This window comes from Parasteatoda tepidariorum, chromosome X1 (genome assembly GCF_043381705.1).
Source record: "Parasteatoda tepidariorum isolate YZ-2023 chromosome X1, CAS_Ptep_4.0, whole genome shotgun sequence".
Taxonomy (NCBI): domain Eukaryota; kingdom Metazoa; phylum Arthropoda; class Arachnida; order Araneae; family Theridiidae; genus Parasteatoda; species Parasteatoda tepidariorum.
The window spans coordinates 15138100-15162504 of record NC_092214.1 but is presented as its reverse complement, the minus strand read 5'-3'; the positions used below and the strand labels follow the sequence as shown (position 1 = coordinate 15162504).

At 27.6% G+C, this 24405-nt stretch overlaps 1 protein-coding gene and 1 long non-coding RNA gene across 3 annotated transcripts in view; one reads left to right on the top strand and one right to left on the bottom strand.

Annotated features, from left to right (window-relative positions):
* The window catches only part of LOC107436392 (glycine receptor subunit alphaZ1), a 39341-nt gene extending 19376 nt beyond the window's left edge, over positions 1–19965 (bottom strand). The window contains exons 1-5 of one of the 2 annotated variants that reach the window (XM_043048390.2): positions 19780–19965; positions 8731–8860; positions 4934–5343; positions 3611–3759; positions 159–362 (exon numbers count right to left, since the gene is read on the bottom strand). In XM_043048390.2, coding sequence (XP_042904324.1) covers positions 159–362; positions 3611–3759; positions 4934–5343; positions 8731–8813 — 846 coding nt within the window. In that variant the 5' untranslated portion in view covers positions 8814–8860; positions 19780–19965. The remainder of the gene's footprint in view (positions 1–158; positions 363–3610; positions 3760–4933; positions 5344–8730; positions 8861–19779) is intronic. The other variant, XM_043048388.2, reaches the window with a different exon arrangement.
* A 92-nt stretch (positions 19966–20057) lies between these two features.
* The window catches only part of LOC122270572 (uncharacterized), a 41955-nt gene continuing 37607 nt past the window's right edge, over positions 20058–24405 (top strand). The window contains exon 1 of the long non-coding RNA XR_011638249.1: positions 20058–20284. This is a non-coding gene — a long non-coding RNA (uncharacterized lncRNA). The remainder of the gene's footprint in view (positions 20285–24405) is intronic.

The window sequence follows — 24405 nt, the reverse complement described above, 5'->3', positions numbered from 1 at the left end:
TTGTTATTCTGAACCCTTTGTTCAGAAATTTAACTTTTTAATAGGGAATTCAAGAAATGTGCGAAAATATTTGTGCTACATTAATTTACTCTAAAAATTAAAAGAGTTAGAAAGGTAATTCAATAAATCAATCTACTTTTTAAACAATGAAATCGTACCTTATTATTAAATGTCATCAAAGGATCATTTCTTGGAATAATACCTGACAATGCATAAAATCTGTCTTCGGATTCTTGAGATATTCTCATGTCATCTACGAGACTTTTCAATTTGGAAATCACCAAAGAAGTGACAGAAGGTAAATCATCGATGATATCATTGGATCCCGCATGAATAATAAGTTTGTCTGGTTTTATATCCCCCTGAAACATAAATAATTACTTACTAATAATAATTATAACATCCGAATCTAAAAAGTATTCAAAAAGTAGCATGAATTGTTAGTCTGGTTTCACAATTGATTAAAATCAATAAATGAGCCGTTATTTCCTAAAGTTTTGAAGAAAAAAAATGATTTAAAGGTAATTTTAAGAAGATTAGGGAAACTTTTGTGTTTGATTTCGTAACAATTAATAGTAAATCAATAAGAATATTTGTGGTCAACTTTTGGACCATTACCACTGATTTTTATTACGCTACAATTCATATTCGAACAAAAGTTTTTTTAAGATGATATATATGTAGATATAGGTATATAATTTAGAGAACATTTTGTAATCGAACTTACATACAAAGCTTGAATTAAAATGAAAATATTTCTTATGAAATACAGTTCAAAAGTAAAAGGAAAAGTATTTTATGAAGACAATAACTGACAGAATGTGTTGGGCGGCAAGTGTTGAAGAAAAATATCCGATTTACCAGATGTTTTAATTGGAGTTAAGAGAGTAGCACAAAACTATTTGTTTAAAAATTAATTTCCCTAGACAAGTTTGTTTGTTTTAGCTGTTTGAATCAAAATTTAATTGAAGTATTCTTAAATTGAATTGAATGGATTGATGAATAATAGAAAAACATAGGTAGAAAAATTAGTTTTTGATAAGAGTCGTGAGGGCTCATTGGTTAAGGCACTAAAATGTTGTCTGAAAGTAAAGACGGTCTGTGCGCAGTGCTTTCTAGTCACACAATCATGTCATTGGTCTCAAAACTGTAGAGCCTTAACCTCCATGCTACCCCTGGCTCACAACGGGATGTTGGGGGAATACTCTTTTATTATGCTTAAGATAAAAAAATCTCCTTCAAAAAGGTGACTAAAATTATATTTTTAGATTAAAGAGTAAAAACGTTAAATTTCATTTTTCAAAATGGGACTTTTGCTCTCATTTAATGTCTATAAATAAATATTAAAAAATAATATAGATTAAATAAGCTCACCTTTATAAAGTAGTCCAGAAAATATAATTTCTTTTTAGCAGCCTGTTGCAATTCCTCCTCAACTCCTTTTAAGCTCCTTATTATTTTGTGAGAAGCTTTTATTTTTCCGTTAAACATCATTTGTTTCGCTTTAAACATCTCTTACAGGTTTATATAGTAAAAACTTTTAAACTCTTTCTTTTGATACATCTCCTCCTTAAAACTGCGTCAATTTTGATGTAATATCTAGTTTTGTTTCAAGATATTCATTTCAAAACAGGAAATTGTTCCCTAGTTTATTTTTGTTAATTGTTGCAATAATTCCTGAAAAGAATTCTCCGAAACATTATTGAAAGAACGGGTATTCTATGTGTAAAAAACGTTTTCCCCAGAAACGACTGGAAATAACATCCATCATACTATTTCGTATCTCATTTGTATTTGAAAGAGCTGAAAAAAATAACGATAGGCTGAAGTATAGGCTTTTTTTGTATTAATTTTTTTCTTCAAATAAATTAATGTTTTTGAATTTTATCATTTGTACTTTGAATTATTTATTTTTAAAACTTATAAGAGATTTTTGAAAACTTTAGTGAATGATGTTGATATTGTTCAGGCTCCTTTTGTCAGCAAAAATAAGCACGTAACACTTCAATAGCCCCTAAACTCAGTTTCTATTCTAATTAAATAACTGTTAGATTTTATTTTGTAATGCTGAGTAGTGTGCAATATCTTTCTTCCAACTTTAAATTGATTTTTAATAGAAAATTTAAACAGGAATGATCTGATATGCTCTAATACAGAAAGACTTGCAGTTTGGTAGAAGACACATAACAGTTGATTTATTTCAAGTTTAAAAATCGGGAGATTCAAATTTTGCAAACACTAAAAAGAAACAGCATTTTTACAGAAGTCAGAATAGAATTTATTTAAAAAATACAATAATGAAAAAAAATTTTTTTTCAATTCATGCAAATTTTTAAAAAATCAAAAATCACATTGCGTTTTTAATGCTATTGTCTGAAAAAAATTACGCGAAGATTTCGTAATAGTGTTTGAAGTTTTTCAAAATCGTGATCCCATTTGCACAGTTGAGTTTAACACAGTGATTCTCAACCAATTTTGATCCATTTTTTTATCATCGTTAGAAACTTATGCCCCTACAAAAATTCTAACCATAAATTGCTATATTTATTCAAATTTTGCATTTTTGAAAATTTAAGCAATAATTTTGATTTACTAATGCAAAAGTTTTTTTTAGTTTTTTTTTAATTTTTTAAACCGATTTATTATTTAAGCTAAATATTTAAATTCTTTACATATTAAATAAAGTATTAGTATAGTGCTTTTAGTCATCTTTTTCAGTTAGATGCTTTTGATTGTTCTTAATTCGCTAATTCTTAGAAGAGCCAAACAGAGCTTCCAAATATAAAGCACTAGTCACTTTCAACTTCCAATCTATTTATTGAAGTCATTTTTATCTGTAATGCAAATGCCTTACTCACAAAGATAAATCTACAAGACTGTAAACAGTACTCTTTCTGGCACTCTTAGATTAGAATTAGGTAAAGAGAATTTTGAAAATTTTTTTGGTAAAGACATTCATTTTACTTTACAAAATTTTTCAACGGATAACTAAAAGAATTTCGAATTGAATTTTATCTCTTACCAGAGATCTCAGGAGATCCTAAATCAATTTTCTGAAGATATAAAAGCCATACTTTCCATTTACCCGTACCCTGGCACATGCAGTCACTCGAAGAACGAAAATTTAATTTGTTTCCTCCGATTCTACTGACAAGCATTGCCGGGCGAAGTCAGGTCAGGACTCTGGCGTGTGTTGATCAGCTTTTTGCCTCACGTTCTTTCTGCCTAATTTTTTTTCAGGCTTGTGACGTCAAAAGACAACTTTCAGGCTCCTGTTTTTAGACTTCAAGTAAATGGATTAAAAATCAAGTGTAATCAGTACAGAACTCATTTCCCCTTGAAACTATAAAGTATTTCCCGTTTTTGGGAGCCAATGGTTCAGACAGAGCGTTGTCTATTATTACCCAGTTGCGTTGAAACTCAAGCTAATTATAAAAAAATTATGATTACATTTGATTCAACCAGAAAAAAAACTATCAATTCGCAAATAATGAAGGAGAAAAAAAAAACAGATTTAGCAAGTTTAATTCAAAGTTATATTGGCTTAAAGATGTTTTTTTTTCCTTTTTTTTATTGAACATACGAATAACAATAATTGGTTGTAACAAACCTTTGCTAAAACATCTTTCATTCTTTGCCGTGCATCAGTTATACTTAAGCCTGGATAAGATTCTGTGCTTACTTTGCATTTTCCTCTATATATTGTGCCACTCAAAAAGTCCATTGTTTCATCTCCAACAATTAAAACATTTATTTTTTCTAAAAAAATAAATTATTCATCAAATAATAATTGCTAAATATCTAAGCTTTAAAATTATTTATGTTCAGCATGTTTTATATATGTACAAGATCTCCAGCGAAAGACTGATTGATTTTAAAATATCGAAAACAAAAGGCGATAGAAATATGTTAAAAGCAGGAAAGCTTCAAAAAATTTAAAACAAAAATTTGGAATTTAGCTACGAAAGTTGCAAGCGGAAGGTACTATACGCTATACTGAGTTTTTGAATACAATTGGCGCAGACTGTAATCTTATCTGTAATATTCCAATAGTACCAGAAACTTACGGTGCTCAATGGCACCTAGTTATCCGATATGACAACATTCTCACATGTTTCAGCGTAATAACAGATAGCTGTGATCGACGATGGATTGCAGGTGGCAACTTTTGCAACTAAATTCCAAAACTTCTCCATACTGTTTGGTTCCGAGATTTTTAATTTTGCCATCAGTCAGTTGCCAGTTGGATACTCTATAGCTTGGCCCTATCCTTTGGCCAAGCTCTATAGTAATGATCATAAGAAAGATACGCATAGCGTCATCTGCCAAATACATTCTATCATAAGATAACGATTTTGTTTCTGGTTAAGAAGATATATATGCTTACAATTTGTTCTTGCGTTATAAACATTACTAACTTTTTTTTACCAACGCATTGGCTTTAAATTTGATGTAAACCACAGCAATCCTTCTTTGATTTAAATTAAAATCTAACTATACCTGATAGTTTTCCAAAATCTTTCTTCAATTACAAAATAAGTTCAATTACAAAATAAAATAAAATTCAAGCTTGCAATGAATTGAGTATAGAATTATTATGAGTATAGAATTACCGGTATAGAATTATTTGTAATCAGTTTTTGAAAACTAGAAGTTTTTTAATCACGGACTTTTATAAATATTCCTGAAATGTTTGCAATGGATAAAGTAAAGTTACTGATTAAGTTACTGATTGATTGATAGTCTTACAGTTTTAATAGAATGACTTCCTGAATGCGTTAATTGTTGATATAATTTAAGTAAATAAATAAAATTTCTCCGTTGAATAATTTAATAAATAAAACAGACAAGCAAGGTTTAACGATTTCGAAATCAACAATTAAAAATAAATAAGGAATTTTAAAAAGCTTAGATTTAAAAAGTAATACTTCACCTCTTGATCTTGACGATGAACGGCTGTAATCCTTTAAACCTCGTTGACAAAGCTTATCCTTAAAAGCAGGATCAGAAAATAAATAACCATCATTCATAATATCTTCATCAAAATCACCAAGTATATTTGGCCATTCATCATTAGGGGGTGGTATTACTTTTTCCGTGTGGCAACACAAATTATTCTCGATAGTAATTTTACTGTCGCATGGACACGGAAATCCATTTCTTTTCTTTTGTTCTCGATAAGAATTCATCCTAAATCCTTTTCGGTGATGTTTTGATTCATATGTATTCTTTTCTTTCTCGTAACTTTCATCAGACATCTGTGAAAATTTCTCTTTAGTTAGTTCATAATACTGAGTTCTTACTCTTGTCTGTCGGTACTCTGGAATATCGCTCGAAGAATACCTAGCATTGAAGAAATCTATCAAAATGCTGAATTTGAAGTTAATTTGAATTTAGTTTACAGAATGTAATGAAAAACTTATATTATTGATTTGGACGCTCATTGGAAGGATTAATCTTCCCTAAATAATAAGAAAGATAATATTGAACCAACTCTTCCACCGAAGTTCATTCGAACACACTTTTTACATTCCTTTTAATGGTAAAGCAAGATATATATATATATAATAGAAAGCATCAACTAAACGTTTTAAGTGACTCCTTTTCTGTAAATCTTTTTCTTAAATTAATACTCAAATCCTGTCTTTTAATCTATTTTTAGTTCAAGTATGCATTAATTAACATTTTAACAATTATCCCTCTAGCTAGCTCGCGTGAAAGACTTTTTCCCTGGATCTATTTAACGGACCAATTATAATTACTAAGATTTCCCTTATTCCTTAAAACGAAAAATTTTACGGATTTACTTTGCACGATTTTCTCTAACTTTTATTGAGGAGTGCAACGATTTTGAGTTACTTGGATGATTGTTCTCTCTAAAATAATTATTAAATAAATATTTAGCCCTCTGGAGTACATCATGTACAGTCCATCAGAATTGGGGATTATACCTTTGAAGGAGTTACCCAGTTTAAGTATGTGGGTTCGCTTGTTACCAACAAAAATAAGGTAAGGGCTGAAGTTAGGAACAGACTTTTGATAGCTAATAAGTGCTACTTTGGTCTGAGGAACCAATTAAAATCGAAATTCCTCTCCACTGGTACAAAAGTAAATCTATACAAAACCTTAATCAAGGCCAGGATCAAGGATCAAGGCCAAACTATCTAATGCACGTAAATGTCATGGGAAACGTCTTGAGAAATTTGACTGCGAACAATTAAAGACCCCTAGAGTCAGGGATGACTTTCAGTCACAACTNCTATGGTAGCGAGACCATAATAAATAAGACAATTAATAAAACAGAGGAAAGTAGACTACTCATTTTTGAAAGAAAGATCCTTCGGTCAATTTTTGGAGCAGTTAAGAAAAATAATATTTAGAGAAGTTTATATATTCATGAGATATACATTAAATATAGATTACCTAATATTTTGAGGGTTATTAAGGCCTACAGGATCAGATGGCTGGGCACTTTTTTCAGCTTGAAGATTTAGACCTAGTTAAAAAACTTACTTTTTCGAATATTGAAGGAACTAAAAGAAGAGGGAGACCAGCTACAAGATGGTTGGACAGTGTTGAAAAGAACTTAAAGTTGTTGGAAATAAACAGGTGGAAAAATCTAGCTCAAAGCTACAGCCTGGGCCTAGGCTGTAGTGCTGACGAAGAACAAGTGTTTATTTACAAAAATATGAATTTAAACAAAATCAAGAGCTAAAATTCTATCTTTATTTCTTTCCATTAAGTGACAGAGTTTATTCATAACAATGTGTGTTTAGGCAGAATTTAAAACTACAATTCTATTTGTCGGAGTTTTTCTCTATTTTCTTAGTCATACAGTTTACTTATAAAAATGTGTATTTGAACGAAAATGAAAACAACTATTGCACTTGAGTTTTTTGCTTCTTGTTGTTGAGTAATATATTTTTTTTAATTAATTTTATTGACTTATTTATTATTTTTACTTCTCTTTATTGAGTCACGAAGGTTATTTATTTTGTATAAAAACAAGTGTTAAGGCAGAAAGGAGAACTACAATTCTATTTGTTTGAATTTGTTGCATCTTTCTACTGAGTCATAGAGTTTATTTATAAAAATGTGTATTTATGCAAAAATGAGAGTTTGCTTAAAAATTTGAAGAATGTCTTTTTTGCTTAAACATTTCGTTAGAATATTACAATTTCATTACAGTAATTAAAACTAAGAAGAAAATAAATAAAATTTTCAAATTTAGTTTCTTTTCATATGTGTTCTCTTGGCCATTATCTTCTAATTATAAAATACCAAAAGATTTACCTACCTTTACAATTCTAATGAAAATATTATAACAAGGAAAAAAGTGTCTCTTTTTAAATTGATTCCTTATGTCTTGGCTTGTTTCCTGGGTCATACTCAATCATTTATTTTCCCCTCATTTTAAAATACCAAAATATTTACCTTGGCTTAAAAAACATTTCTGAAGTCAAAATTAATTTAAAGACTTACAAAAAGAATGCTATATAAAGCAATCATTAGACCTGTCTTAACTTTTGGGTTCGAAACAGGATCTTTAACTGAATCACAAGCAGACCTGAGAAAAGCTTTGAGAAAAATTTTCGGTACTATAAAAGTGGATGACTAATGGGGACAACGACATATAGGCTATTCAAGGAAGCTGATATCAACAAATACATCAGAGTAAAGCTGTCGAATAACATTTAAGTTCTTCAATTACGAACCAATGGGAATTAGGGATAGGAGTAGGCTTAAGATCAGATGGCTTGACTGTGTTGAAGAGGATTTTAAAATCCTAAGAATTACGAACTGGGGAACAATTACAAAGAAAAGAACAGAATAGAGGAAAGTAAGGCCCGCAAAGGGCTGTCATGCCAATAGAAGAAGATTTACCTATCTTTATAATGATATTGAAAATATTATGGCAATGAAAAAAGTGTCTCCTTTAAATTGATCCCTTATGTGTCGGTTTGTTTCCTAGGTCACACGCAATTATTAATTTGACCCTCATTTTAAAAGAAGATTTAATAAAACCTAATTTCATCGATCCAATTATTTAAAATTAGGAACCAACATTCAAAATATTAGCACCAAATAAATAAATTTCAATTTCGTACTTTTGAAAGTATGATTGTAATTTTTTAAATTCTTTTTTTAATATAACAATGCTTATAGAGATACAAGAAAATGAAATTTCTGAATTTTCTATAATTTTACTTCCATCCCCTTTAACAAGATTCAACGCTAAATAATACTTAATGTTGTATACTTTCCATGAAATGTTTTGCTTTTTAAATGTGATGAGTAAGTGCTTGGAACCTTTTAAATCGAAGGGCCAAGTCTAGTTAGCAGTAATCACGCCCTGGTGTTAAAAAAATAAGACGCTGCAGCGTACTCACGTAATATTTTTTTAAATAAATTAACTATTTTAAAAGTTTAATGAAATTTTCTTTTAAATTTTACTAAAATTAATTGTAAAATAATGAGATCAGAGTCGATGTAAAATAATTGTCATATAGAAATCAGATATATATAGTTTAAATATTTGAAGGAAAAAAATCTTACTCTTTGTACATCTTTAACAGATTTTAAAACAAATTAATCAGTTGAAAGCTTTATTCAATTTATTAAAATTTTTAATGATATTGTAATATAATGAAATCAGATTCAATGCAAAATAAATGTATATTTCATTTAAAAAATCAGATATAAAAAATATAATTATTTTATTAATCTTACTCTGGAAAGTAAGGAAATCCATAGCAAACCATTGTGGCTAAAATAAATAAAATTATTAGGCATGTTCGAATGTTTTTCTTCATTCCTTTGCTCTTAACAGTTTTTTCTGAAACTTTTCTCTCTTATAGATCTGAAAAAAATATAAAAAATTTTCTTCATTAGATCTTTTTACCATATCAGAAGCAATTTTCAAAGTGTATAGCAATTTATAAAGTACAATATAATTTATATAAATGTATTATTATCATTATTATAAAATCATTATTGTGAAGTATTACAATTTATAAAGTAGTTTATGAAGTATAATGAATTTATTAAGTATAATCAATCGGGGAAAGGGAGAAACATTAGTCCACTTTATCATCAAATGTAATTATCAAATGCAATTATTTTGTCCGAGATAACTGGTTCATGTCAAAATTTGGATCGGACAACATGTGTCCAAAAGCTTCAGAGCATTTTGCGGCTATTTCAAGTAAAATAATAGCCCTACTAGTTTTGCCACTCTACTTTATCAAGAATCTCCTTATTCTTTCGCTTGAGTTCTATGCTCAATTAGTTTCGGAAAAGAATTACAAACAATTGTTATTCGAGTTAGATTTTAATCGAATTTATTTTATCTAAAGAGAGTAAACAAGGTTGAAAAAGATTATAAAATATGTTTATGCGTACTTTACATCGATTAATCTGATTACAAACTCAACAAATGATACGAAAGAAGTACATTCAAAATATCGTATTATATTTAATGTTTCAATTCTTTTTTACGCGAATTTTGTATTTTTATTTTCCTTTAGTCGTTTATTTAAAATAAGACATTTTAAGCATTAATTTTTTTCTCCAAAAAATACTATGCTTTAATATTATTATTAGATATAATTCTAAGATAGTTAAAATCAAGGAAGTTTTATAACACATTAAGTTTAATTTATAAAAATTGAGCTATAATAAATAATTATTTTTGAATAAGATACATCTGTTTGGAATTAATAGTTTAGTAATAAATTTTCATAACTAAGCTATATTGAGTTAATTATTTTTTTTTCTTGTGTGGTAGTCAGAGTTTCTAAATTAAAGAAAATTTCAATAATAATAATAATAATAGTAATAATATAAAGTATGTAATGAATAAAAACATGCGAAGTGTTGTGTTATTCACATTATTTCGTATTCTACTTACAACACACTCTCAAATTCAGTTTCTTGCTTTAAAATAGTACAATAAAAATGGTAAAAAATTGTGTGTCATCAGTGAGCCAAAATTGTTTTCGTCACAGCTCCTTTTTTAATTTATACATTTTATAAATTTCTAAAATGTCATAATTAATCTAGCTAAATCTACATTCCAAATGAGCTCTATTAACTCGATAAACTGACAAGACTTTATTTTAAAATAGAGAAAACATTTAACAGTTACAGTGATGCAGTTAGGTCATTTTAAATTCATATTGTATTTCAATAATTTTTGTTGTCTTTAATATTTCTTTTTATGATAGATTTATCGTTAAGATTAATTTTAATCCAGTTCAAAAATATTTTTTAGTTTTTTGGATTGAAGATCACACTTTTGGCGTATACCTGTTCACAATAATAGGATGAATGGTATAGTTTTTTGAAGAACACTGTAAAATCTGTATAATACTACATTATATGCATATCGGTCGGAAAAATATGTCAAAAAATATTCGCTATGTTTAGAGATTTTTTGAGATTTGAGTTAACTGAGTCATTGTTCATTATGAGATACATGAACTTTGAGTCTAACGAACAAACTTCTAATTCTAACTCGATTTATGGACAGTTGACAGCAAAAGTAAGATAAAATTGTACTTCTAAATTGAGATTGAAATAACTTGTGTGAACATGAAAGCCGTGGAATGTCACCTTTTGAAAGCGCAACGAAATTTACAATCTAAGAAAGTAAAAAATAAAAAGTCTAGGATAAATTGCCATTAAGAGGCACCACGAACTAGACTTGTACTGCGTTACCTAGAGTTTACTTCCATTCTGATGTAAATTACGTTTTTACGTATACGTTGAATTTGATGCTGAGCTGTTCTACGTCAAATTTAACGCCTATGCCAAAAGCTGAAATAGTTAGTGCGCGGATAAGGGAGATCGGTACGTATTTTTACCCTTTACCCTTACGTGCCCAGTTGGGTTCGTAAATATCAAATCAGAAATACCCTAAAATCTCGATTGAGTGTCCCCTCAAATTTTTAATATGAATTAAAATTTATATCAAAAAAATTTTTTTTTTAATTTTCCTAACCATGCTTGCTCTCTTTTTTCAAGTTTACATAAAAAATAACAAAAGTTCAAATTTAATGTAAAACCAATAATGATACAGATATAATAAATAAATATTTGGGTCAAATCTTTAATCAAAATTCAACAGCAGGAGATTTTTGTGCAAATGTGTCGTTCACTGACGAAGGCACATTCTTGGTCAAGGATATTTTTGTATTGGATGCATGTAAAGTTTATAATTCGTTCTTACTTAATATTCTTTTTCTTTATTTGTTTTTGCTGTTTTGATCCGTTATTTTTCTCTTAAGTAAGGACGGTTATGAGGTAATTAGTTTTTTTTAAATGAATAGTTAAATTCAGAATACTTTTTTTATAAACAGTTTTTTTAACGAAAAGTTTCTAAATGTTTCGTTGCAACAGTTCCTTATGGATGCATTCATAAATATACGTTCGAAAAAGATATCTTAGAACAACCTAGGATCTCTGACTGCAGTATGAAATCCCTATGAGTGCCTTATATGTCGTTAGAAGAGGCCCCACCCCCTTCTGTCTGTAGAATGACTATTATTGTAGAATCAGAAGCTGACATCATTGAACTGAACCACAATTTCGAACTCATTAATATTTATTATAATTATAACCATCATCAAAAGTGCTTGTAGCAAAAAGCAAACACTTTCTGGTGTAGTCTCTGCCTTTGTCTTGTAGAGAGAGTATATTTCTTTGTAACCTCCAGCTAGCTATTTCGTATTTGACTACTTTTCGTTTGAATCTTCACGAATAGTTAAGTAGATCTTCAGTGTTAAATTAGGTATAAATCCGGGTTAAATTAGCGAAAATAGAGAATTGTTATTACTTATTAGTATTACTTGGCGTGTACTTGGTGTTATTCATTCTCGTTTGGTTTCAAGTTTAAACGAGAATTAATAAAATTCTATTCGCGTTTTAGCCACAAGAATCTACATGTAATTATCTATAATAATTTATTCTTTTAATTAAATAAAATGTAGTATTTCATTCATCTAGTTTAATAAAAATTTATAGTAATTCTCCATCCATATTTTCTCTAAGTCTTTTATACTCTATTCATAAATTTTTCAATTTGTAATGATTAAAAAAAATTGCTAGTTTTAAACTGTAGATTGTAAGTAAAATAATGACTATATCAAAAAGAACTTACTATATTTTTGAACTCTTTTATTTAACAAAATAAATAAATAAAATAATAGCGTTAAGAAGTTTTAGAACTTACTGACGTTAAGAACTTAGATTAATTTTGTCTAAAAGATGGCGCCTCCATTGTAGAACACACTATAGTCTAAGCAATTTTCAAACATATGAAAATATCCAGAATTTTCATTGAACATTTTAAGATTACTAATTAGTTATAAAATGTTTTTTTTTTATTTTTTTGTCGTTATTTTTATGAATTTTGCAGTTGACAGATAGAATCTAAGAAATTGTTTCTTCACGAAGAAAAGGGAAATGAAAACAATCACTCCGATAGTCTTGCCATCTATTATTTAAATATAAAACTGAAAGAATTTTTCTGCGATAGCAGACTAAGATTAAAACAACAATAAGTATCGAATTTTTACAAGAGAGAAAGCTTTTATCATTCACAGTTAAATAATTAAAAAAACATGTTTTCCAATCAAGCAATAAAATTATTTTTAATTAAATTGTTTTAAGAAACATTTCTCAGTATTAAAGGAAAATTTGGCACTAAATATAATAAGTGGTGTTTTCCTCCTTGTTACCAAATTCAAAGCAGAGTCCACAAATAGCAACTAAGTGTAATGAATTCAAAATTTCGCGCACAAATCGTATGAATAAAAGTATTATATAGAATATTTTAAGAAAAGAAAATGTTTATTTGACGTTAAGAACTTAGATTAATTTTGTCCAAAAGATGGCGCCTCCATTGCTGAACACACTATAGTCTAAGCAATTTTTAAACATAAAAAAAATAGCCAGAATTTTCATTGAGCATTTTAAGACTACTAATTAGTTATAAATTTTTTTTTTTTTTGTCGTTATTTTTATGAATTTTGCAGTTGACAGATAGAATCTAAGAAATCGTTCCTTCACGGAGAGAAGGGAAATGAAAACAATCACTCCGATAGTCTTGCCATCTATTATTTAAATATAAAACTGAAAGAATTTTTCTGCGATAGCAGACTAAGATTAAAACAACAATAAATATCGAACTTTTACAAGAGAGAAAGCTTTTATCATTCACAGTTAAATAATTAAAGTAACATGCATCAAAGTTTTCCAATCAAGCAATAAAATTACTTTTAATTAAATTGTTTTAAGAAGCATTTCTCAATATTAAATGAAAATTTGGCACTAAATATAATAAGTGGTGTTTTCCTCCTTGTTACCAAATTCAAAGCAGAGCCCACAAATAGCAACTAAGTTTAATGAATCCAAATTTAGCGCACAAATCGAATGAATGAAAGTATTATATAGGATATTTTAAGAAAAGAAAATGTTCATTTGTTTTTATATCTTGATTTTAAAGTATTAGTATTGTTTTTACAGAAAGCTTTATGCAAAGGTTACATAGTTATTAATTCTTATTTTTGACCAAACCCACGATTTTTTATTTTTTTAAAAAATCCGTGACGGATTGGAAAAAAAATGGTAAAATTACTCTTAGCAGATTTTTTATACTGATTTTTTCCACTTGAAGATTATTACACATTTTTCTTTTTTAGTTTTCAGTATAATTTATAACATTAGATTTAAGTTATAAAATAAAGCAGACATAAATATAATTATTCTTAGTAGAAAATATATACAGGAAATAAATTTTATTTACTTTCACGTTTGAATAAGAGTTTGCAAATAATTTTTGTTAGTCAGGTCTTACGTCAAAGAGGAAAATAAAGCAAATATGCTTTAAATCATTTACTAGTCAGTTATTAAATTTGGCTGAATGTTGTGTATAATACTTAATTATAATTAATATATGATTAGTTAATTTAATGAAAAATAAGTTTGTAACCTATTAAAATATACAGTATAAAATTACCGATTCAAAATTTCTAAACGAACGATATTGTTGCATTATTTTTTCGAGAGAAATTACGCAAAAGTTATGAAGCACTTATTTTTTAAACAATAAGCTTTTATTTCTCTCCTTTTTTGAAAGATGAGCTGTGAAATAATCAAATAAAAACCTCTTGAAAAAGAAAAGTTTTGCCTAAAATCCAAAAGAGCTCATAATGGAAGGATGCTTTGAATTAATGAACGAGATTCCAAACCATTTTTTTAAAACTTAATACTCTAAAAACTATAATTGTGCTTATTAATAAAACGCTTTATTAATAGTTTTTAGGCAGTGAAGAAATACCAATGCTTTTTTTTAATCTACAATTAGTCAAAATAGATAAACACTGTATTTTAAAATTTTCTCATAAAAAAAACTAAAAAAAAACGGTGAATGTACCATCTAGCTAAAATTAAAACTGCAGTTTTTTTACAAAACTGAAGTGATCTTGAAATTATTCTATAGTCAACTGTAGATTTCCTGTAGTGCAATCTTAACTGTGTAACTTCAGTTATTTTGTAAACAACGTGTAGTAATTTCTCAATAATTTATTTTAAAAAAAAATTTAATTATTGCCTGCAAAATTACTTAAGTTAATGGTTTGGTTCGGTTAGAAAGTCGGTTCAAAATGATAAATTTAAAAAATAATGAAATTTTAAACCCGTAGTTATAAATTTGAAGTAATCATACAGTCAGAAGTATTTTTCGTGATGTGTTTGCAGAAAAACTGCTGTTATTTTGTATTGTTGTAAAATTGAGAGAGTCTTCCGGCAATCGAATAGATGTTTCTTGAAGTCCTCATTAATGAATCTTCAAATTTTTATAACATTTTCGTTCTTGATTATATATTAATTTCTGACTCTTAATTTCTTATGTTTAGATAAAAATTCGAAACATACATATTAAGGGCAGAGATAAGGTACAATGTATATATTTATAAAAGAAAAATGCATAAAATGCATATTTGAAATAGTTGTAATTATTTTATAATTTAGAAGCGTCGAAAATTTTTAAGTATGATTTTTACACAGTTTAATTGTTCTAAAATCTGCTTAACATTATAAATTTAAATATTTTTGAATTTTAGTTAATTTATTACTAATTTTTTTAATTAAATTATTATTTACTTATTTAGTTTGACTTAAGAAGCTGCTTTTACACAAAGTTACGGTGAAAACAATATTAGAGTAAAATGTAAGTTGTTAATATTAATTAGTTATTTTTATTTTAATTCGCACTAAGCTAGAACTATTTCAGAACTAAAATTATACTTGTCATTTTGCCTAATCAAAAATTTTTTTTTATTTGGGTTTTAAACAAATTTATATCTAAAGAGTTCAGACAATTGAAATCGAAAATGGATATTTAACACCAGATTTTTTAGCTTTAAATCTCTCCTTCAAAACTTTATTAATTTCAGTCTGTTTCTGAAATTTGTAAATTATCTAATGAATTTAGATAATTTAAAACAATATACCTATTTTATTGCTTAAATCCTTTTTAAATTAACAAATAACTTTGTTTGAAAAAATATAGCTTATAGTATTTTCAATTGAACATAAATGTGATTTAAAGAGCTGCTTGTTTTTAAAATTGGTCCGAAAAAAAGAATGACAAATCCAGGTAATAAGGTGAAAAATGAAAATCTACATTATTCGAAATTTCTCTTATAAACGGTTAAATAATAATTAATTTAGTTGTTATTTTATCGTATTCAACCATAAAAAGTCAAATAAATATTTAAAAAAAAAACAGTAGTCAAACTATTGACTCTGAGAAAAATAGTTTATTAAAGGTTTACATCTATTATGATTAATAGGCAAACTAGACCCTTGCTAATGAAACTATTTAGATCTTAGCGGAGTGTCAGCAACTGAGCTGCAGCCGAAAGGGCAAATCGGTCATTTTCACGACCGACAGAATGAGAGTTTAATCTCCAGCGAAGACATGTTAATAATTGTTACATTCCTTCAACATATGAATTGTATATAGTGCCTTGCACTCTAAAATTGATGCTCATAATCACTATAGTTTGTCTAAAATAAGAACTTCCCCAAACATTAGTCTGGACCTGTGGCGGTAACTATGGTAACGAGGTATGACTATTTCAAGTAGGGGTGCTGAGTCTCTGTTTTGCCATGGTTTCAGCTCGGGTCGGCAAGAGAAAGGGAATCTCTTCGGTCTGTTGCGTTAGCCCTAGAGTGAAGCTAACCTCCCTAAAATGCGTCCTTCTTGTTTCCATAGCACCAGACGGTCTCATACTTTGTGGTGGGAGGAGTTCTTAGCTTAGACAAACTATAGAATGAATTAAAAAAGTAGAAACAAAAATTTTTTTTAAATAAAAAAAGTCTAGTTTATCCCATCGCTTATGATAGATGGCACCACTACATAATCTAATAATCCTGCATATTTACTGCAAAATTTTTGAGTTTGGTGCTACTACAAAATTACTGCTGTTTACTAACTGCAGTAATTTTGCAGTGTTTTGACCTCAAAAATTCCGTAGCGGAATTGGCCTAATCACCACAGTTTTAAAACTGCATTTATTAATACATTTTCTGCAGTTGGTAGCAGATGATGGGTAGCAGCAGGGTTGCCAACATTTTTACGATATTTCACATAAGTGAGTGTTTTCTGTTTTTAATACGGATAATTTCAGTTTTACATACTGTTTCAGTAATTAATGAACTACCTCGTTGAATTATTTTAATATTCTCTGAAGAAAAGACGTCATATAACGAAGCTATTCTTGAAAAGGGCTCCAGCAAATTCAGTGCATGATTCGATGCTGACTTCCTCTACGGAAACTTTCTGTTAGTTCACTGAGAGTAATTGAAAAATTTCTAGTAATTCCTCCATCTAGTTTATTTTTTTAATGAAGTGAAATTGAAATCACAAAAAACGAGAGTGATTTTTGAAATACAATTTTACTTATTATACGTAATAAAGGCTACAAGTTGTTGCTTTTTATAACAAGATGGTTTGTTACAGTTTATTTCATATAGAATTCATTGATAAATACACTTGCTTTGTATAAATTTACTATTAAATTTTTTTCTCACAACTTGCAATTGAGTACGCGTTCTCTTTTAACAACTCATTGCCCTTGCGCATTTCCCTAGAAAAAGTCACCCCCCCCCTCATAACTTCCAAAGTGAAGAAGGAACTATTAAACCAGAAAATGTCATAATGGCGACCAAAATCCTACTTGTTTTTGAATCTGCCTTTGATGGTCTCTGGACTTTGAATGTTTTTCTTTTTTTTTAACTATTCCCTAATTATAAAAGAATAAAAGTAATTACTTTTCATTTGCCACAGAAATACTGGTCATGCACTAACTTGTGGCAAGCGTGCCATAGGTTCGTCGTCTCTGCCCTAAAATCATTTAAGTTGCAATTTAGTATTGTAAAGTTCGAATATTATGTCAAATTTACTGCGGGGGATTCGATATTTTTTTCCAACTGTATTTTAACTTTATGAAGATGCATGAGAAAAAAAATTATTTTGCTGTACTTTAGCACATTAGTCCCAGCTATACGCAGTAAAAAAGAAATATGTCTAAAATGTTATATAAAAAATGTGAATAAAACATTTACTCAAAATACACAAACTCATTAAAAAAAATAATAATCCCCCTACAGTCAGCGGAATACAGACGTTCAATACTTATTAAAAATGAGCAATTGTAGAACAAAACAATATATTCAAATTTTTATCATATGATATTAAATAAAGAGGTGTACTTTGAGCACACAAGTCTGCTTACGTATGTGCAACAATAAAACAAATAAAAATGTCATTTAATGTTATGTTTCAAATCCTCAGTTTTGTCATTAAAATAATTTGCAAATAGAAGAACTGGAGAGCTACAAACTTTAATTTGCGTGCTTTGAGGAAAATAGATTGTTTTACGAATCGCTTTCATTCTAGAAATGTAAGTTTTCCCAACGAAAAACTAAAATTATAAAAACTCTTAAAATCAATTCTAACAAAAAAGGGCAACAATCCCTCTCATTTTTTTATTTCTTTTTCTTTTTTTTGTTGATCCTGATTTAAAATGTTCTAAATTAAAATCAGAAAATGAGTTTTATCACGCGTGATTTGCCTACAAAAAATCCGAAATATTTTTTTTATTATTTAATTATAACGTGTTTACCAAACATTAATAAAGATACACACGACAGTATCTCTGATTTTACTTGAATTCTACTCACGAATAAAAAAATTTACGAAAAGTTTTTTTTTTGCATAATTCTTATTAAAAAAATTTTTCATACATATTTTTTTATACAACATTAAGCTATAAATTGAAAGTATCTGAATTTTATCCGTATTTCTCGAAAAAGGAAAAAAGAAAATCGTAATTACTGTTAAATAGATAACCTAAACAACATTGGAAAATTGTATTTTTATTTTTAGAGATTTTATTCTAAAATATAGACGACTGATTAAACATTTTAGAATTTAAATGTAGTCTAGGACTTTTTTATTTATTTTTCAGAATATTTAAATTTTACCTTATAATTTGCTCTAGGATATTTCCCAAAAAATTGGAGCAAAATGTTAAATTGTATTCATATTTATATTACATGCTGTAAAATATACTTTTCTATTTAAGAAAAATTAATTAGAAATCATTGAATTTTAGGACACCAGGTTATCAATAAAATTTATGAGAAAACTATCAGCCTTGCGCGCATATTTTTTGGACAATCCTTGTAGTTCATGAGTATAGATATGGCATTTTGTTACAGAAAATGTTTAAATGCTTTAAAACTATTTTAAATATAGAAAAATATGTTTAAATTAATTTAATCTTTATTTTTCTTAAAATAATGGTTTCGTACGTTGCATTTTAGACTAACACTAAATTGCTTTCCCGAAAAATATAACTCTGCAATATAACTTGCTGCCATTTGTTAAGAATAGTATCAAGTAGAAATCATATTTAAACTTTATTTGTAAATATCTAGACGTTATTATTTTTTTTTCTTTCATGTTACTCAATTAATATCACGAATGTTCAAAATTGGCCTATTTGATTGGAGAGAGATATTTTAGGGTATTATGTGGAAAACTTTTGCAATAATTCACTCCTTTCGCTAGACACAATTATAAATTAATACTGAAGCTTTTACTGCAAATTACATTTAAAATAAATTTTTGTCTGTGCTTCAAGCGTTATGCTTTAATAACTCCCTAAATACTGCCAAATAATAAGAGAAATTTTTCTTCACTTCAAATTATTCAAATATGCATAACAGTTTTAATATTCTTATTTTTCCATATGCGAGACATTTTTTTAAAAAAGAAGAGTAGTTAGTACCACCGTCATATATATATATCGAATTCAAATTGAGATAAAATCACAATTTTTAGAAACATTTTTTTAAGAAATTATATTTTCATTAAAAATATTATAATTTTGAAATAATTTTAATAAAATAAGAAGTAGTATTAAAAACATTTCCAGATAGTGTTTCCTTTTAATGATTCCAAAAACTACTCTGCCGCAGATATTAGTAATAATCATAATACTCATAACTATTTCTAAAATCGGATGACTTGCATTTGAATCATCTTCATGAGAAATCCAGTCATTATTGCTTGTCAATAATAATTGTAATTAAAATTAAAATAATAGCTGCTTTTTAGATAATTATGATTACTTGGAATCATGAGCATTGATCAATTACTGATTATTTACTCTGGAAGTAAGCCAGAAATAAAAAAAAAATTACCATTTTATCCTTGCATCATGTGACATCAGTTTTCTTTATTTTCCATATAATTTTACTTCATAGTTTAATATATAATCTGATTAGTTCAGTTCGTTTAATAACTTTCTTCATTTTAATTGTATAACTAGACAAAATGAGTTTCTTTGTCATTGATTGTAAATGAAACACTTTTGAAGTTGCTTTTGTGAGGATTCCACCCTTATTGATCTCTAATCCTGTTAGGGGAATTATCTAAATCAGTTCAAAAGTTATTCAATAGTTATCTACTTTTTCTCGTTCGTGTTATAGAAAAAAAAAAAAACTTATTTTTAGGGGAAATGATTTAAAGTGAAATTTTTATTAAATTAAAAATGAGCTGTTTTGAAACAACACTTCTTTGATAGAAGAAATTTTGCGTATCGGTAATTTTTGTTTTGTGTTGCAGGATGTATTTTGGAATGAAATAAACTCATCCTCATCAAGTTGCGGCTCTATTTTTATGGGAATCTGAACACGGAATAATTGAGTAAGTTATTTTTAATATACTTAAAAAAAAACAGTTTTATTTTGGGGAAAAAATAAGGATAGATATTGAAAAAAATTCAAATAAATAATATTTAGTAGAAAAATCAGTTTATCAAAACGTTATTTTGTTTTAAAAATAAGTCTATTTCATGAGTTAGTTTGCCTATTAGACGATATGAACAAATTTATGAGCTTGATTTACATTTCATTTAAGGAACATGTTAATTTTTTATACACATATATATAAAAACACTTTTTTTTAAAATAAAAGTTAAATTTTTTCGTTTTTTATTTTTATAATATTTATTTTGCAAATACTTGGAACTTTAGTTTGTGCCATGAAAGAGTAATTCAGAAATTTTGCATTGAGCAACGTTATTTGAACGCATCACTAAACTAAGATTTTGTCGCAAATGCCCCTTTACTGATACATCCCTTCAAATTATTATGAGAGATTTTGATTATTACCGACAAATGCGATTTTTAGGAAATATTCTGAAGTATTTTCGTACATTGTCGTTCAAAAGAGATCATCCAGGGACGCAATAATGCGGCCTTTCAGTGAAGAAAAAAAGCAATATCATTCTACACCTTTCATAACTATTTCTTAGGCAACAAAACATGCTCTGTTGACCTGCAGGCGCAAAACTTTATATCAAATGATTGGATTTTTTTACGCACTAGGACTCAATATATAGTTCAAGGGTAATATATATCAAGACTTAACATACAGTTTCAGCTTATGTATTCTGATTAATTGGAAGACATAATATTATAAGTTAAGAAATCAAATACGAAAATGAATTTTTTTAGAAGAAATTTTTGTTTGACGGATTCTTGACCCTCAAAATAAATATGGGCCACAATTCTTTATTTTTTGTATTTCATCAACTCTCCAGAACTAATAAAGAGAATCAAAAATATTCGCGTACAGATCTAAAACATGTTTATCTAAAAATAATGCTAAGTTAAAAATTATTTCTTTATTACTTTATTTAATGATGGTCGAAAAAATTGTAAGATATACCAATTAGATTTAATAAATTTAAATGACGAAATTCGAAGGAAATTGGTTGAATAGTTCTTGTGAAATAATAATTTAAAAATACAACTTCTTTGTGATGGTGTAATTTTAAAAAGTGAAACTTTTCGTTCTCTCTCGACAAAATTGAACAGGATTTAATAATAATGTATTCAAGTTTAAGCAAGTGAAACATGTTAAGGCATAACAATTTTTAAATTATTTCTAGCATTTACAATCGTTTACACGAGGATTAAAATTTTTTTTTTTTTAATATAGTATTAGAACTAGTTAAGGTACACGAAAAATCATTAAACTCCCTCCTGCAATATTTTAAGTTTTAATGCATTAATACAGTCATTAATATCCTTATAAAATAATTTTATCCCCTAAAGGATACCTCAATTAAATATATTTCGAATTATATATACCTTATCTTTACGGTTCCAATTATAGCTTTAAAATGTTATTACTAGATAACTCTACAACTAATCGAATGAAGAATTTTGTGATAGTAGGTATTTACATCCAAGACTGCATTAAATAAAACACAAAAAATTTAAAAACATTTAAAAAAAAAAACTAGGTATTTTAGAGTTATTTAGTTTTAGCACCCCCCCCCCATCATATGCATTTAGCACAATACCCATCTTATGCATCCAGATTTTTTTTAAAAATTCATATCGATTAATTACAAATTTGTGTAACCCTTTCCTTTCTAAAAAGATTATTATGTTCTTAGGGCGTAGTGCAACATATAAAAAATTTTATATCGGTCAGAAATCACTTGTATGGAATTTTTGAAAAGCTAATAATTTGAACTATCTGCTTTGCATAAATGCTTCCCCACTGTTTATAAAAGTACTTTTCAACTAGGTTAAAACTATTCTTTAAAATGCATAATTATTAAAGCAATTTCTATCCCAAGCAGGTGATTCAAATATAAGTGCACGCGTCCTCGATTAAAATTAAAAGTACACTTTGTCGAACCTATAACAACATTTTAATTTGATTCCTTTCGTAAACAATAGTCGCGACATTAAAAACGGAATTCAATCAAATATTTATTGATTCGGAATAATTTGTTCGAGGAAATGTTCAACAAATTTGATTCAGAGAAAAAGCATGTGCTGGAGATAAATATTTGCGTCATATTTTTATTGAAAATTTCAAATCGCAACTTAGCGTGATTTGTACTTAAGTAAATTCTTTTAGCGACACGAAACTTTTCTTTGTGAATGATAAGTGGAATGAATAACAAGTTAAATAATAGTAAATCATTCAAAAAACAATAACAACTTCGCACAACAAATCAAAGATATCAAGTCTTACAGAATTTTATTTATCATTTATTTAATTGATTATAAGAGCATGATTTATTGAACAATATTATGATTCCATTTTTCTTTGAATAATAAATGAGTTATTGAATTTTCGTAAGTCATGTTGCCTTCACATAAATCATCTATCAACTGACTGGAAAATTACATTTTTGATTAAAAAGATTCAGTCTAGCCATCTGTTGGGAAAAATACTAATTTCAAACAATACATTAAAAATAACTGGGCAAATAATTGTATTTATAGGCTAAAACGAAAAAAAAAACTATTTGTATTGTTATTGAAGAAATATTCATGATTATTCTTTTAATTATAAGAGTTCTAATTAAAATATATGATTGCGCATTTATTTTCCTTTTATGAAAAGCATTTTATTTAAATTTAAATATATTTTTGACTCTTTGATAGGGAGAATACTACATTTAAAACTACATCCAGAAATTTTTTTTTCAAAAAATTAGTGACTAATTTGTTTTGAATGGTGGAATTTCTTGTATATGAATATTTAAATGGAAATCCTTGAGTTTAGTCTGTGAGGTTTCTCTGCTTCTGCTAATTTACGAATGAAAGCCTTCTCTATCAATTGTGATTTTCTGAATAATTCGTGGGTCTATCCATCAGGCTCTCGATCGGGGAAACTGCCATTATTATTAAAAATTAGAATATTTATATGTATGAAATCTACCTATGTATGAAATCTATATGCATCATATATGCACTTAAATATTTTTCCAATATTCTACAAAATGAATTATTCATAAATTTGACTTCAAGTGCTAATAAAATACCATGTGGAATTATTTTTTGTGGTCCGTGGAGACCGAGATTCAGATAGAAATCAAAAGCTTAAATATTTTTCCAATATTCTACAAAATGAATTATTCATAAATTTGACTTCAAGTGCCAATAAAATACCTTGTGGAATTATTTTTTGTGGGCCGCGGAGACCGAGATTCAGATAGAAAGTGAAAGCTTAAATATTTTAAATATTTTTCCAATATACCACAAAATGAATTGTTCATAAATTTGACTTAAAGTGCCAATAAAATACCTGGTGGAATTATTTTTTGTAGTCTGTGGAGACAGAGATTCAGTTAGAAAGTAAAAGTTTTAAATACTAGACAAATATATACAAGTTTAAAAAGAACGCCATCTGGCGGAATTAAAAAGAAAAGGACTTCGTAGCAATTCATCCCTCAGAATGACAACATTTTTAATTAAAATTTAAACGTTTTAATGTGTCATGATTTTTTAATTGACACTAAAAAAAACTTCATATTCAGCTAATTAATTAATATTCGAATTAGCATCTTAAGGTAGTTTTATATAGTTTAACTAGAGAAATGTCTCATTGTGTGCCACCTTTTAAAGAATGTCATGAAATTTCTGCTCGTAACTTGTAAATAGATAATAATGTGAGAAATTTTATGTTAAAAATACATTAAATACTTTCAAGAAAATTTTATAACGTTAGTCTAAAAATTGAATAAAAGATTTGTAAAGGCATCATTTCATTACAAAATGAATAGGTTTCAAAGTAATTAATGAACTTTTTAATTTAAATGTATTGTGCAACGTTGAAAAATTAACACTTGTACATCAATTGAATTGCGTCATCGCATAAAAATCAAAAATTTCGTCAGACGTACCGTAATCAGATAGGACGAGTTGAATTATAGATAGTTGAAGATATTTGAAACATTCAAATATGCAGATTTATAATCTGAAATTCTCTTTTATTTCCAGAGAAAGGAATTGATT